Source organism: Canis aureus, chromosome 2 (genome assembly GCF_053574225.1).
Source record: "Canis aureus isolate CA01 chromosome 2, VMU_Caureus_v.1.0, whole genome shotgun sequence".
Lineage (NCBI taxonomy): Eukaryota > Metazoa > Chordata > Mammalia > Carnivora > Canidae > Canis > Canis aureus.
Window position 1 is genome coordinate 18,198,448 of NC_135612.1, and position 17,272 is coordinate 18,215,719.

The 17,272-nt window shown below is 39.1% G+C and overlaps 1 protein-coding gene across 1 annotated transcript in view; it reads right to left on the reverse strand.

The window, feature by feature from the left end:
* Nucleotides 1–7,258: 7,258 nt before the first annotated feature.
* The window catches only part of ADGRV1 (adhesion G protein-coupled receptor V1), a 521,868-nt gene continuing 511,854 nt past the window's right edge, over nucleotides 7,259–17,272 (reverse strand). Inside the window, exons 89-90 of the mRNA XM_077865031.1 lie at nucleotides 16,999–17,176; nucleotides 7,259–7,721 (exon numbers count right to left, since the gene is read on the reverse strand). Coding sequence (XP_077721157.1) covers nucleotides 7,603–7,721; nucleotides 16,999–17,176 — 297 coding nt within the window. The 3' untranslated portion in view covers nucleotides 7,259–7,602. The remainder of the gene's footprint in view (nucleotides 7,722–16,998; nucleotides 17,177–17,272) is intronic.

Below are 17,272 nucleotides of genomic sequence, written 5' to 3' on the forward strand. Positions count from 1 at the left end.
TTGGGCATCAATTTTGTTCCAGGCATTGTGTGAGGTGCTTTAGATACCAAAACAAGTAAGATGGATTTCCCACTCTTCATGAGCTTACAATCTACTGTGGGTTTCTCAAATGAGGGTCTGCAGATGGCATTAGGGATTCTGTGAGGGGTTACTAAGATTTCAGAAGAGATTGAAAAACTTTTTAAAAATTGTCTGAACTTCCTTTTCTATCAATGCCAGCAGTTGCAGTGAATTACAGTGATTAAGAAGCCCTGCTGGCAAGTTTTTAAAAATAAAATAATAAAAGTTTTATTTTATTGGGTAACAACACTTAACAGATTTACCCTTTTAACAAAATTTTAAGTGTACAGGGCAGCTAAACCTGGCTCAGCAGTTTAGCGCTGTCTTCAGCCCAGGGTGTGATCCTGAAGACCCGGAATCGAGTCCCATTTCGGGCTCCCTGCATGGAGCCTGCTTCTCCCTCTGCCTGTGTCTCTGCCTCTCTCTCTCTCTCTCTTTCATGAATAAATAAATAAAATCTTTAAAAACATTTTTAAGTGTACAGTATTTTTTACTATAGGTATAATATTGTACAGCAGATCTCTAGAGCTTATTCATCTTGCTTAATTAAACTTTATGACTATTGGTTAGTAACTCTCAATTTCATCCTTCCCTTAGCCCTAGAAAACCACCATTCTATTCTTTGATTCTATGATTTTGACTATTTTAGATGGCTTCTATAAGTTGAATCATGCACTATTTGTCTTTCTGTCACTAGGTTATTTCACTTATCAAAAGAGTGAAAAGGCAACCTACAGAATGGGAGAAAATATTTACAATCCATATATTTGAGAAGAGGTTAATCTCCAAAATATAAGGAACTCCTACAACTCAATAGCAAAAAAACCAATGATGAAATTATGAAAAGGACAGAGGATTTGAATAGGAGTCATTTCCTGAATGGAGGCATTTCTCCAAAGAAGACATACAAATAGTCAATAGACATATGTAAAAATGATCAAATCACTAATCACAAGAAAATATGCAAATCAAAATCACAAGATATCATCTCACCTGTCAAGATTGCCATGATAAAACAACAACAACAACAGAAGACCAGTGTTGGTGAGGATGTGAAGAAATTAGAAACTTTACACACCGTTGGTGGGAATACAAAACAGCACTGCCACAATGGCAAACAGTATGGAGGTTCCTCAAGAAAAAAAAAAAATAAATAAAAATAGAAGTCTCATATGATTCTGCACTCTCACTTCTTGGTATTTATCCAAAAGAACTGTAGTCAGTATCTTGAAGTTATTCCATGTTTGTTGCAGTATATTCATAATAGCCGAGATATGGAAACAACCCAAAGGTCCATCTTTGGATGAACAGCTAAGGAACATGTGGTATATACATACAATGGAATACTATTCAGCCTTTTAAAAAAGAAGGAAGTTTTGCAATATGTGACCAAATGGATGAAACTGGAAGGTAAAGATCACCTTTTAAAATAAGGAACAGGGGATCCCTGGGTGGCTTGGCGGTTTGGTGCCTGCCTTTGGCCGGGGGCACGATCCTGGGGTCCTGGGATTGAGTCCCACATTGGGCTCCCGGCATGGAGCCTGCTTCTCCCTCCTCCTGTGTCTCTGCCTTTCTCTCTCTCTGTGTCTATCATAACTAACTAACTAACTAACTAACTAACTAAATAAATAAATAAATCTTTTTAAAAAATAAAAAAAAATAAATAAAATAAGGAACAAACCACTTACTACATGATACCTGTGCATTATTTGATGGAATAATCCAGAAAGGAACTATAATGCCCCTGACAGCTCTTGAGCACCTTTCTAATCTGTTTTACTGTTCTCATCTACTCTTTCTAGTATTTTATTAAACGATTACTACTTCTGGGGCACCTGGGTTGCTCAGCCAGTTAAGTGTCTGACTCTTGATTTTGGCTCAGGTCATGATCTCAGGGTCATGAAATTAAATCCTGCATTGGGCTCCATGCTGAATGTGGAGTCTATTTAAGATTCTCTCTCTCCCTCCCTCCCTCTCTCTCTCACGCACACTCTCCCTCTCGCTCTCCCTCTCACTCTCATTCTCCCTGTACCCCTCCCCCACCCCATCCCCTCTCACATACTTTCTCTAAAATAAATAAATAAATACTACTTCTCCCCTGTAATGTGGCAAGTCTTAAAAAAATGATTTTGATGGATATAGAGTAAGGATATATATTATGGGGCAGGATGATGGACAGTTACATATACTTCATTAATCAGCTTTTCAAAATCTTTTGAAATCATGCCTTGTAAACTGTAATGGAAATTGTTATTATCAATATTTCCTTGCTTTTCTTGCTCTGACTTCCCAGAATTGTTTCTTTCAATCTCTCTCTCAGACATATACATATATATACCTTTATTTTTAAAATAACTATAATCATAGTCATAATCAAACCCAAAATAAGTGACATTGAAATGATTTGCATTGTCTCTTCCCTTCATTAATGTTATGAAAAAAATAGCTCATCCTTATATATTTTAAAAGGTCAAAATCGTGATCTTGCTTATAAACTCCTAAAGAAAAAAGTATGATTTATGCTGCTTAATTTAAAATCTTTTCATTTTATTTTTATTTATTTATTTGAGAGAGAGAAAGAGAGAAAATAGAGAGAAAGCACAAGCAGGTAGAAAGAGAAGTCCCATTGAGTGGGGAGTGCAGTGTGGGGCTCAATCCCAGGACCCTGGGATCATGAACTGAATTGAGACCAGACACTTAATTGACTGAGCCACCCAGGTGCCCCTGAAATCTTCTATCTATTAGAAAGCAGTGTTTATCTGTTTTCTCACAGGACTAAAATACTATTTCAGTTCTGTGAGTGCTAACAATTTCCTCGAGCTGAGTCATTTTTAGGGACTTCAGCTCTAACACTGGTGCTCATGGGATAGTCAAAGCTGCTAGACTCAGCTGTTAAGTCCCCAGCAGGGGCCAGACTGGGAATTAAATTGGAAGCATCCTATAGTACTCCCAAGAACCATGGTAATAGTACTTGATAACTGCATCCCATTGTCATAGATGATGGGAAACAGGGCTATTCTCCATTTGCTTCTTATCCTGCAACTATGTAATCTTCTTAAGTAAAAGATGTTTATTGGCCCTAAATCAATGATACTGAAGCATTAGTGAACATCATGATTGCTTTAAATATATTCCTTGTTAGACTCTTTTATCTCCAGTGTAGTAAATTCCCAATTAAGGGGGTTGCCAAACTTGTCAAAGTGATTTGAACAGTTACAGACAGCAGTAAAAAGGAATGTTTGCTTTTTCCCCCCCTCAGGAATATTGTGCATATATTCACAAGTATGTGCCAGCTAGCATGTGTTATAATTATAATAAAGCATCTGGAGTTTCCTAGATTTTTGTAAAGTTGAGTTTAGTTTTCTACTATAGTATTGAAATTATTTTTATGAGATTAAAAATTTGGGTAGGTGAGGAACACCTGGCTGGCTCGTTTGGAAGACCATGCAATCCTTGATCTCAAGGTCATGAGTTCAAGCCTCCCGTTGGGTATATAGATAGATGATAGATAGATAGATAGATACCCTAAAAACAATTTTGGTAGATGAGATATATTAGATAAAAATAACATTAGTGTACCAACTACATTTTATCAGTAAGAATATCACTCATCTGTCTCACTTATTCTATTAGTCAAAAAGACTAGGAGAGATTCAAGATAATAGAAGAGTTCCTAGATTTAGTAACTTGGTTCATTCTTTAAATACCACTTATAGACAATGTGGTTCTTTTACTAACATCCTACCAGAGAAGCACTGAGGAGACTAGGCCCATGCCATCAGCAATTAAAAGGCCATAGAAACATAGGGATGCCCTGTTGTTTTCTCTGTTCCTACCAAGATCAGGCTGTCTAGAGGAAATCTACTCTGGCATTCAGCTGCTATGAGAAGGTTAACATCACTTAACTTATCTGATTGAGACCTACCCTCAAACAGATCTATCCAGAGGCCTTAAGGCTAAACTCAAGGAGCATCTTAAGTGTTGGTAAACATAAGGTGAAATTGCTTGGGAACTATGTTCCTGAAGAGCATTTTCTTTTTCCAGTCATACCCCAATTATGTGTTTCAACTTCTCTGATCAGATTTGGGAGACATGGAAATATTGATTAAACCCTAAGACACCACAGGGGCACCTGGCTGGCTGAGGTTGATGAAGCATGAGGCTCTTGATCTTGGAATTGTGAGTCTGAGCCTGACATTGGGTCTAGAGATTACTTAAAAAAAATAATGTCGGGATCCCTGGGTGGCGCAGCGGTTTGGCGCCCGCCTTTGGCCCAGGGCGCGATCCTGGAGACCCGGGATCGAATCCCACGTCGGGCTCCCGGTGCATGGAGCCTGCTTCTCCTTCTGCCTGTGTCTCTGCCTCTCTCTCTCTCTCTCTGTGACTATCATGAATTAAAAAAAAAAAAAAAAATAATGTCTTAAAACAAAACAAAACCTAAGATACTTCAATAAATTGAACATGGACTCAAAGTACCAGAGTGAAATTCTTTCTGTGTTTTGCACACTAAGATTTTCACTTATTTGTTCTCCTGTCTTGGTAGGAATTTTAGTAGCATCACCACCACTCCATACTCAATTGCATGCCTGTCAGCACTTGTGTCTAGATTAGGAAAATCTCTAACTTTCTAAAAAATAAAAATTGAAAAAAAAAAAAAACTAAAAAAGCAAATTTTAAAATCACAAAAACATGGAAGTAGAGCCATCACCCAAGGAAATGTTAGCCACCTACCGAGAGAATACAGAAAATATGGAGATAAGAAATATAGGGTTTCTGTTTGGGGTGGTGAAAAAAGTTTTGAAAATAGAGGGGATAGCTGCCGGGCATTATAAATTTAATTAAGGTGATTGAATTTAAAAATCACATTTAAAAATAGTTAAAATGGAAATTTTGTGTTAACATATATTTTACAATTAAAAAACCCCAGTAGGGGCAGCCCCGGTGGTTCAGCAGTTTAGTGCTGCCTTCAGCCCGGGGTGCAATCCTGGAGACCTGGGATTGAGTCCCATGTCAGGCTCCCTGCATAGAGACTGCTTCTCCCTCTGCCTGTGTCTCTGCCTTTCTCTCTCTCTCTCTGTGTGTCTCTCATGAATAAATAAATAAAATCTTAAAAAACAAAAACAAAAACAAAACAATAGGGATGCCTGGGTGGCTCAGCGGTTGAGAGTCTGCCTTCAGCTCAGGGCACGGTCCCAGACTCCTGGGATGGAGTCCCACATCAGGCTCCCTGCATGGAGCCTGCTTCTCCCTCGGCCTATGTCTCTGCCTCTCTCTCTGTGTGTGTCTCTCATGAATAAATAAATAAAATATTTTTTAAAAATGTAAAAAAAAAAAAACCCAATAATCTAATACGCCAAATACTATTGAATTGCACACTTTAAGTGGGTGAGTTGTATGGAATGTGAATCATATCAAATAAAGCTCCTTTAAAAATATCATGAAGAAAAAGAGGTCCAAACCCCCTGAAAGATAAAGACCACAATGTTTTATAGTCCCAGCCTTTTAGTTTTCACTTTGAGGAATTTGACTTGATTTGCCTCTTTCTACATAGTACTATACTTCTTTGGCAAGTGTCCCATTTTACTCTACATTGGGAGGAAACAGGATGGCAAAATATTGCTGCTGTTGGAATAGGAAGCTTATTTATTTTAGCACTGTGGCTTCTAGAAATCTTGTTTTTTTTCCTTCCAATATTTAAAAGAATCATGCTGAACACTAGCAGGTGGTCCTTTTGATTCCTTATCAAGATGGCATTTTGGACAGCACTAGAAATCCAGTCACCCGAAGGAGAAAACGTATCCCCGATTTGTCGTGTGTTGGGCCAGATTTTCCCCAAATTCTGACAACATGTAGAAATGAAAGTAGCTATTGGCAATTGCCTTTGTTAGAGAATCCCTCATTGGTGAGGTTATAGTCCTTTTAGGAACTTTGAAAATAGTGGTCACAATACTGAATTTATCTTAAGTGACAAATAAGAATCTAGTTATCTGGGGAAAATATTTACAGTGATAGGACTCCTGGATTCCATACAAGGACAGCTCACATTTCAATAATCATGACCTAAGCCCCCAATTCATTAAAATCTATGAACAATTTTAATATGTTTACCAATTTTACATTTTTCTCTTATATTTTACATATTGTAACCAATTTCATCCATTGCTTCTACCCTATAATGAAACAGACTATGTATGTTTGTATGAGCAATGTATGTAGAATCGGTGAGACAATTAACTTATTTGTCACTTAAGATAAATGCAATCTTGTTACCACTATTTCTAAAGTTCCTAAAAAGGATTAAAACTTCACCAAGGATGGAGCCTTGTTATGCTATTTGATTCTGCAGTGCAGCTTTTGTTTTCTACCTACAATGACAATATACCCATGAACACTCAATATAAGAGGGAGGAGATAGGAGGGGGGAAGACTAATAGAAGAGTCATTTAATAATTTATCAAGATAAATAATGCCACTCAGGCTTTATAAAGAATAAAGCCATCCTTAACGGTGACTATAGGGCACTGTGATGTTTTATGGCTTTATAGGAAATTATTAACAAAACAAAATTTTCTTTTAGATAATTATTTCTTAATTTTTTTCTTGAGAAATCATTGATTTTCTCAGAAATACTGAAGAATTCAAAAACAGAAGGTCATAAAGGCTTCCTTAGGACAAATGTGTTCTGTTCCTAATGATTTTTCTGGAACCATAGTAAATGAAATCATCATGAACACAACAGTGTTTGTTCTGAGATAGACTTTCTGATTTTTCATTCTGAGACAAAGACTGAAAAATGGAAACCAAGAAATATTTCTCCTAAACAAACTACACTGTTTGAATGCTTCTTGTCTTAGCTGTGCTTGAAGTGCTTGATGTAGTGGTTATTTTTAACTGGGAACAGAACATTTATTTTGGAAAATGTTCAGATCCCTAATTTCATAATGAGCAGAAATACATACTTTCTATGAAAGACTATGCAGACTGCAGTATCCCCATCAATACGTAGGTGAAGAATCTTCAACAGACAATGAATTTTATGTTTTTTAGGAATGAAAATCCTCTAGAAGCTGTGAAGTCTTAAATCTGGATGACCTGTATCAATACCGGAAGAAATAGAGGGCTTGACCTCATCTAGATATAGTGCATTTCTTTGCTCATACACATTTCCACGTAAATAATGAGCTTGGGTGATGTCAAATGGATTCTATTGTTTTTATTGATTTTTATTACTTTTATTAAACAATGTTAGCCAGGTCAGATGATTAAAAAACAATGAATATTCTTGGAATATGTGTGAACTATTAATTGATATAAACTGATCCCATCTTTCATCATAGTAGTGAATTTTCAGGTTGCACACAGGTAAGTAGTTCATATTCCAAAAAAAAACAATCACCTTGGGGTTAATCGTCCAGTACAATTCACAGGTTCCTATTATATAGCTGTGTGTATAAAAGTTACAGAGTTTAAAAAAAAAAGTTACAGAGTTTAGCACAAAGCCATTACAAACAGGAAAGCATCATTCTAATTGTTACTGAAGCACTAGAGGTGGGTATCAGCAATGGGTATCCTCCTGAGTTCTACAATCTGAGAGTCAGTCAAGGTGCCTCCCTCCTGGCTGCCTTGACCAGATTCATTGTCACTCACACTGAGACCAGCACCTGTAAGAGAAGAAGAATATATATACAATTTTAAGGATTTTATTTATTTATTCATGAGAGACACAGAGAGAGAGGCAGAGACACAGGCAGAGGGAGAGAGGAAAAAGAATCAACACAAAATTCCCAATCATTAGTGCAGTGAATTAAGAATCAAGTTACATCAAGTTGACACACGGTTATTTCTATTATATTGGTATATAGTGAGCTATATGTTTCGAATACATATCACCATTATCATTTTTTTAAAGTAGGCTCCACACCCAAAGTGGATCAAGAGTTGCATGCTCTACCGACCGAGTCTGCCAGGTGCAGCTTGACTAAATATTATTAAACCTAACAATTATAAGCCTGTATTAAAATTCCTTTTGGTAGTTTTTTAAGTAAAAAGTGATTTCTAAAGACACAAGTCTAGGTTCTCAACCTTTTCTGTTTCCACATGGTTGACATGTGTAACTTACTCCCAAGAACTGCATTTCTCCACTGGGAGCTTATTAAAAAAAAAACAAAAACACAACAAGTAGTTTTTAGCAGGAGGGTAGGGTTTATAGTTAGAAAACCAAACCTCTAACCCCACGTGTACTGAACCTAATGGGTCCTTCCGCTGAGACCCAGTGTGGGCAGTGATCTGAGAAGAAAGACATGTATTGACAACACATGCTGTCATATCAGCGCTCAGAAGACACGGCTCTGAATGACTGAGATCTGATCCCAAGATAAAAATAATTGTGTAACACGGTACCAAAACAGATCCATACACAAATCCCACAAGGCTAGCTGTTAATTACAGATAGCGCCCAGAATCTCTGTTTTGAGGAACTTCCACTATTCACCACTCTTTTTACAACTCAGAATAATTCAGAGAATTTAACACTGTGCCAGAGTAATGCCTCGTTCTTTTCTTCTCTAATGTGCAGAGGACCACGAATTCATGTTCTCTTTCTCTTTCTCACGCTTGTGCGCGCGCACACACACAAACACACACACACACATACACAGAATGGGGATGTGGTCACGGGGTGTGCTGCTGGGTTGAATCACAAGAGATTACGGCTCCCACTCCTCCCCCTCCGCTGGGCACTAGACTCTACAAACAAGAAGGAGAGTGAAAACCCAGTTGCTGGGTAGCTGTGACTTCCCTTTCTGTTTGAGATACAGGAAAGACAGTTCTGGAGATTCGGTAGGTGTGGGAAGATGGTGGATTAGGTTCTTAACTTATTTGGGGATGGAAGCAGGAAGCATCCCCCCCGCCCCCATACACACACACTGCCTTTTTGCAGCTGAGCCCTCCCTCTTCTGGGTTTGTCTTTTCCAATGTCTCAGCAAAAGGCTGCTGTTGGAACCCCACATCCACTCTTTGCTTCTGGGACACTGCAGTTGCCCATCTCATCCTCCGATTTGTTGGCTCCTTCCAGAGAGCTCTTGTGCTTCCTCCTGAATCTTTTCCTTCCGGTCACCACTGGAGACCTTGTCTTCAGCCCTGCTTCAAGGCCCACACCATCTGCTTGACCCCTGCTTGCTCACTAGCTTGACATCTCACTACTATTTCCACCTCTGTCCAACATGCTCTTACCCCCCACCTCCTTAATTTGGCTGCCTCCATTCTTTCTGTCAATATCAATTCAGCTGTCACCACTGCCATCCACAGAAACATGATGATTCTCTTTTATCATGTCTGACTCCCTCATTGCATCATGTCCCTCATATCTTTCTATCTTCTAGTTCATAGGACCGTGCTCTGCACACTGTGGGTGTTCAATAAATGTTTGCTGAATGTATTAATTAACCATGCTCTGCATTCTAGTTCTTACCAATGTCTCTTTCAGTCTTTTTGCCCGTTCTGTTCCTCTGATCCATTCCGCATTCCACTGCCCTCTCCTTCCCAGGAACAATCAGTTCCTATCACCAACTGCATCAAGTCTGGCGTTGGCTTTCAGGATACTTCCTAATCTGGCTCTACCCTATTAAATAGATTTCAGCCTGTACCTGTTGGAAAGCTTTCTCAAAGTGATCAGATCTCCTGTCTGGTCCTGCACATGCCACATTAATTCCAGCCTGAGGGTCTTTTCCTCCTGCCCATTCACCAAAGCTCATTTTCACACCCTCCTGCAGATAGTTCTTTCACCTTCTTTCAAAACAAGGAGGTGAGGGATACAGTATTTGAAAAGAAAAATCCTAGTTTATGCCAGAATCACATCCCCTTTATTCTCTTAAACTTTCCTGGTTTGGATAATAAATTATATGGTATCCCCCAGATAATGTATGTAAGTCACAGAACAAAATGTGTGACAAACACCCATGAACTCTTTCCTCTGGTTAAGAACTAGAATGTTCCCAATGACAATATTTTGACAAAAACACAGATCTGGAGCTACCCTCTGTTTGCCCCTGTTTTTACCTAGCCCTCTTGAATCATTTATGATTTTTGGTTGATAACATTTGAGTCTGCTGCTATGCTTTAAAAGGGCCAAAGGCCCATGCTTCTTCTCTGCCCAGGGAACAGGGGAGCTGTCCCTCTTGGAAGAAACTCAGTAGCTTAGGAAGACACTGGCCACTGTATAAGGAGAAGGTAACTGGGACCCCGAGGCCCATAGCAGCTTAATCCAGGTGAGGAGGAACAAAAGGGCTACACAACAAAGTTGCCCAATATGGGATCAACTACAGAGAAGCAGAGAGGGCACCACAATTACCATCAGGGCAGAGTGGGGCTTAATGAATGAACTAGTATCAGCTCCCAATGACTCTGCCTGCCTGCTCCAAATCTCATTAGGAATATGGAAGTGTTTGCCCACCATCTTGACAAAGCACACTAGAGTGTTCTGTAGTGGAAGCCTACTGAGCAGACAGTGAGGAACACAGGAACTAGAAGTAATATTTTATATTCATCTAGTACCTCTCCTTTGTTCGATATTTCAACACGCTTTAGTTAGGAAAGGGATGATTATTAGTCTTGTTTAATAGATGCAGGGATCGCCTGGGGATCAAAGGTGTTCAGTGAGTTTCTAGGTCACACAGCAGGGAAGTCACAGAATGCAGATATCCAATGGTCTTTCAACCCCAAATGTAAGGTGTTTTCTTCTATACCACACTGCCTCTTGTGGTGGCAGTTCTTACTGTGTTGCTTCCTTGTCCTCTAGGCTTTGAGTATGCAACCTCAGCTATAGAATACATTGCTTACCTTCTTGGCTCACCCCCAATGCCATTCCTACCTCACTTATAGCCATGGTGCAACGAACACCCAGGTGTTCTGGAATACACGATGAACATTTCAAATAGTTTTTAAGCATAATAAGCTGAGCCCAACAAACAATATATACAATGTGCTACTGAACTTCAAATCTGTCAGATAGTGATAGATTCTTCACATTAACAATCTCTAACCTTCATGAAAATTTATAAGCTAATTATAATAACTCTTATTTGCTAAATGAGGAAACTGAAACCTTGAGTCCCTTGCTGAAAATCACACAGATAGTACATTACAGAACTAGGATGCCAAGTCAGGGCTCTCTGATCCCACGGCCCATTCCTATTTTCTACAGATTTTTCAAATGTGACAGTGATACAAAGGTCATTCTCCTTCAACCTTTTTCTGAAGGAAAAAAAAAATCTTTCCAAATTTTGCTCCTCCGCTTTGATGCCCATTTAACTTTATTTAGCACACTGGTCTCTAGAAGTTTTTGAAGTTAAATAAGTCATTGTGGTTTTATGTGATCTATCTGAAAGAGAAATTTATTAATGAGTTCTTAGAGGAATTTGAGTATTTAGGCCTTGATTCTGAATGTTTTCATTTCTATTCAAGGACTTGTCATTTATTTTCTTCTGACTGAAAAAGAAATCATTTGAGGTTTCCAATAAAGAAATGTTTACCATGACATTTATGTCCTTGGCCTGAGGTAAAACCAGGAAGGAAGCTAAGGGATGAAGGCTGATAGGGAATCAGATTAGTCTTTCTGGAAGAGGCCTTCTGTGAAGGAAATCTTGTTTCTAAGCTCAATACGCTCCAAGCTTGACATATTCTAGAATCTTGTCAGCTTTGGATCAACATAAAAATCTGGCCACTGAGCTGGCTGTCCCACCTCAAAATCTAATACTATACAATGCTTCTGGTCAGTGCCTCTGAATTCCTTTATAAAGTGTCTGAAGCAATGGGATTCCTTTAACTTGTGGTACATGAAGGTTTTTCAAAGGGTCCAGGGTGGCGTGAGAAGGACAGCTTAAAGAAAATGTACTCCTAGATCTTTAGCTTCTATGTGCACTTAAATAAATAAATAAACTTTTTTTTTTTTTTTAAGTAATCTCTATATCCAATGTGGGGGTTGAACTCATGAGCTTGAGATCAAGAGCTGCGTGTTCCTCCAGTTGAGCCAGCTAAGCACTCCCATGTGCACTCTTCTGAAGAGTTTTTGATAATTATTTGTAAGAACACTTAATATTTTATTTTATTATTATTTTTAAAGATTCTATGTATGTATATATTTATTTATTTTTAAAAGATTGCATTTATTTATTCATGAGAGACACAGAAAGAGAGTTAGAGACATAGGCAGAGAGAGAAGCAGGCTCCATGCAGGGAGCCCAATGCGGGACTCAACCCCAGGACCCTGGATCACGTCCTGAGCTGAAGGCAGAAAAGCCCATAAGCTTGTAAGAGAAAAGCCTGCTCCTATAATTTAAAAATGAAATGGGGATCCCTGGGTGGCGCAGCGGTTTGGCGCCTGCCTTTGGCCCAGGGCGCGATCCTGGAGACCCGGGATCGAATCCCACGTCGGGCTCCCGGTGCATGGAGCCTGCTTCTCCCTCTGCCTGTGTCTCTGCCTCTCTCTCTTTCTCTCTGTGACTATCATAAATAAATAAATAAAATTAAAAAAAAATAAAAAAAAAATAAAAATGAAATGAATATGTGGTGTGTGGGTCAGTTAGGTGTCTGACTCTCAATGTCAGCTCCGGTCATGATCTCAAGATTTTGGAATCAAGCCCTGAGTCAGGCTCTATGCTGAGCTCAGTGTCTGCTTTAGATTATTTTTCTTCCTCTCCCTCTGACCCTTCCCCTGCACTCTCTCTCTCTCTCAAATAAATAAATAAATAAATATCTAAAAGAAAAAAAGGAATAACAGTGTGTATCAAATTGCTATGGTACTTAGATTGCTCTGAATTAGTTTAAAACAATAATGTGAAATTTTCATTTTTAAACACTAAAATCTATAGTACAATGGAAATCACATTATTTGAAACTATTTAAACTTATGATGAAAATCCTTAGATTTTCATATATATGCAAAGGGTTACATAGCTTTCCAAAGTTGTTTAAGAGTTTACATGAAAAGACTTGGAAGACCCACTGTTCCCAGTACTAGACTTGGAGTGCCCATGGTTAAAGTGGACTGGTAATAGATCAAGGTTTGCAAACCCAAATGTTAGGTCGGCCAGCATAAACCAGTGACACAGGTCTGGTGAGCACTGGACAAATCAAAGAGCTCATGTGCTGTCTAAAGGGATGGCCATTACTCAATTCCAATCAAGAGATTTTAAGATTGCCTAGATTTTAAGCACTTTGTTGCTAGAATTTTATTTTATTTTATTTTTTATTTTTATTTATTTTTAATTTTTTTATTTATTTATGATAGTCACAGAGAGAGAGAGAGAGAGAGGCAGAGACATAGGCAGAGGGAGAAGCAGGCTCCATGCACCGGCAGCCCGACGTGGGATTCGATCCCGGGTCTCCAGGATTGCGCCCTGGGCCAAAGGCAGGCGCCAAACCGCTGCGCCACCCAGGGATCCCTAGAATTTTATTTTTTAAAGAAATTCTGGGCTTTTATGGGCTATCTCTGTTTTTTTTTTTTTTTTTTTTTTTTTTTTTAAGTAATCTCTACACCCAGTGTGGGGCCCTAACTCACAAGCCCAAGATCAAGTGTCACATGATCCACTACTGAGACTGCGAGGTACCCTGGGATATCTCTGAATTTTAAAATTTGGGCTTAAAAAATGTTAAAATGCCATGACAATCAAACAAAACCCTCTGCTGGGCCAAATCTAGGCCTACGTGTCAACTCTAAATTCAGCTGTAAATGGAATGGCACGTAGACTTGCTCCTTTGATTTGCCCATATCCTATGATGAAGTGTCTTGGGGGTGGTGCTTGATTATTATAGTACCTTTTCTAAAAATAGAGGGAACCAATGCTAGAGACTCTTATTTCGGTCTTTTAAAGTATTTATTTCCTAACGAGTTTAGTGAGTTCCAAGGAATGCTAAACTCATCTATAAGTAAGCAAGTCATTCCATACATTCCTGAACTAGATGCATTTAATACTTGTGATATATATAGGACCCACATCTAATTTAATTATGCTGCAAGAATTCATTTTATGTTTCCAGTGTCACAACATCAACTTTGTAGTGCTGGGGACATAATTGTCCCTGAGAATTACTAGTAATCTGAAAGACCCATTTTAGTCCTGCTAGTGAACATTTTAGACAGCTGTTCATTCCCTCCTTCATGAAACTTCTCTCTTTACTTCTTTCTCACCATGCTGCAGTTTCCTCTGTGGGATCCTCTTCTATTCACTCATTTTTTTTTTTTTTTAAATTTATGTTCCAGAGAGAGAGAGTGAGAGCAAGAGAGCTAGCGTGGAGTGCAAGGGCGGGGGGATGGGAGTGGAGGAGATAGAGAATCTCAAGCAGACTGCACTGAGTACAGAGCCCAACACCAGGCTTGGTCTCACGACCCTGACATCATGACATGAGCTGAAATCAACTGATACTTAACTGACACTTAAGGACACTTAACCAACTGAGCCACCCAGGTTGCCCCTATTCACTCTTTAGAGATATTATACAGGATGCTCTTCTCATTGCCCTTCCTTTGTCTCCTCTCCCTTCCTCTTCTCTTCCCTTTTCTTCTCTCTCTCCTTCACTCTCCCAAGATCAAACTTGTCTATTCCCACAGTGTTGAATGTAGTCTCTACATGGATACATGTCAAACAAATACCTCCAGCCTGCACCCTCGGCTAAGATCCTTCAACCCTGAATATTTAAGACCCCCAGGATTAATAACCAATACTTCCAAATCTGAACTCATCAGTTTCCCCCTAAAACAAATGAATACATGCTCCTTATACAATTCCTCAGCCATCAAAGTGAGAAGCAGAAGCCTTTGGGAACTGTCCTCTCTGTGTTCCCTCAGCCTTCCTCTTGTGTTCATCCTCTCTTTCTCATTTCCACTCCCCAGATCTGAGGCCCAAATCTCATTCCCTTGGACGATTATAATAATCTCCCAGCCTTTCTGGTTTTGCTTCTAAATTTATTCCTCATACTTTTGTAAGAGTTATTTTGCCTCAAAAACCAGTGGGAACATGCCATTCCTCTCCTCAAAAACCTCCATGGCTCACTAGGTTCTATAAAAATCCCACTCCTTAGCATGGCTTCTGAATAGCATTTTAATGTTATGTAAAATACCAGCAAGTGTTCTGCTCCCACAAAATGAATCTATTACTAAATGTGTTCCGGAAACACCAGGTTAAATTAAGTGAAGTGGGTTTCTTTACTCTAGGACTTTTCAGAGCTGCTAAATGCTAATGTGAATTGTGAATCCTTGCAATTTCCCAAATATACTCAGTCAGAGGATCCTCCCATTGAGGATGACTATAAATATCTCAAGGAGGTTGTTCACAAAAACCCAGTTGGGGGACTACAGTAAGTCAGTAACAATGCAGGTAAATTACCTTGTGGGCCTTTCTCCTGCTGCCTGGCTTGCACTCCCCTTCCACCCCAGCCACACTACAGGGTTGCTTCTCCCCAAGTACCTGTAGGCCACGCACCTGTAAGCCCTGGACTTCAGCTGATCCTACTCCCTCAGTCTGCAATGCCCTTTGTCCACTCTCTACCTATTTAAAACCACATATTTTTCAAGAATCAACTGAGAGAGTTCAAAAAAATTTCCTTGATCTTTTGAATAATTAGTAACTTGTTTCACTACTTACTTATTCTTCTTTATGTCATGTTTGTGTGACTGTCTATTCCACCAAGCAAACTCTAAATTTCATTTTTTCATTCATTCATTCATTTTCCAATGATATCTACAAAAGTTTTACCAAGTGCCAAGCACTGTTCTTTTTTTTCTTTTCTCTTTTTTTAAAAAAAATAAATAATAATAAATAAACAAATTAAGGGTCACAGAGGTGTCCCACCTGGCCACTCTGGAACCAGGCACTATTCTTAATACAGGGGATATACAGTAAAATGCACTTTGAATAATTATCTTAATAGTTTCATCTGAGTAAGGACATATCTTCTTGCTTGTACATCTAGAAATGAAAAGTTCACTGAAATTTTTTTTAAATATATATTTTTAAAATTTACTCATTCATGAGACACACACAGAGAGAGAGAGAAAGAGAGAGAGAGGCAGAGACACAGGCAGAGGGAGAAGCAGTCTCCATGCAGGGAGCCCAGTGTGGGATTTGATCCCGGGTCTTCAAGATCATGCCGTGGGCTGAGGGTGGCACTAAACCACTGAGCCACCCGGGCTGCCCTGTAATTTTTATAACAGTGGCAGTTTGAGATTTTTCTGAGGGAAAGAATAAAAGAAAAAAAACTGTAGGGGTGCCTGGCAGGCTCAGTTGGTAGAGCACGCAATTTTTGATCTCAGTGTTATAAGTTTGAGCCCCACATTCAGGAATAGTTTAGTTAATAAAAAAAAAAAATTAAGAAAACATCCTGCATATTTGATTTGAGAACAACCATCCATTAGGGTCACAGGTTGAGTGGGGTTGAACATGTAGGAGGAACCAATGAAATATGATACATGTTGGTGCTTGGAAAGCAGTAGAACTATACGTGGCCCATTATCTTGCCTTTGACATTGCCTTTGACATTTTTTGCTTCAGAGACACTCCAGGTGTCTTTGGCAGGTCAGAGGCAAATTCTCTGGGTGAGATCCCCACCAGTTTGTCTTTACAATATTAAATTTGTCTCAGTGGTATCTTGGTGTTATATCAGGATTCCAGGACAGAGATATTTACATTTAGTCAGAATATGGCTTTTTCTTAAGAGCAAATTGTAAATTATTTTTAGGTTGTGTTATATTTGGTGCCAAGAACAAAATATCCTAAAGTTTGCTGGGATTAAGAATGGGTCATGAGAATCAGGATGTGCTAAGGGGTGACTGACTGTACTTCTGCAATTTCATGGGAAGAAGATACAAGTTGTAGCACAGCAAGAGTGCCTATTTCTAATGTGGTTTGTGGGTTCATACATACCAGGATTTTTTTTCATACATACCAGTTTTTAATGCAAATATCAAGTCATCAAACTCCTGGGACTCTTCATCGGCTATTAGTGACCCTTGGCCATATCCTCTGGAGGAAGGGAACGTGGCGCCATTCTGTGGACTTGGCTTCAAGTCAGGGCTGGCCTGACTGGCTTGCTGGAAGGATCCTCTCTCCCAGTCAGGGGGCACCTTTTTGGGGGAGAGTAGTGAGAAAAGGAAACCATAATATCAATACATACATATTTACTCTGATATTTAATTTAGCTCCACATTCTCATTACAGGG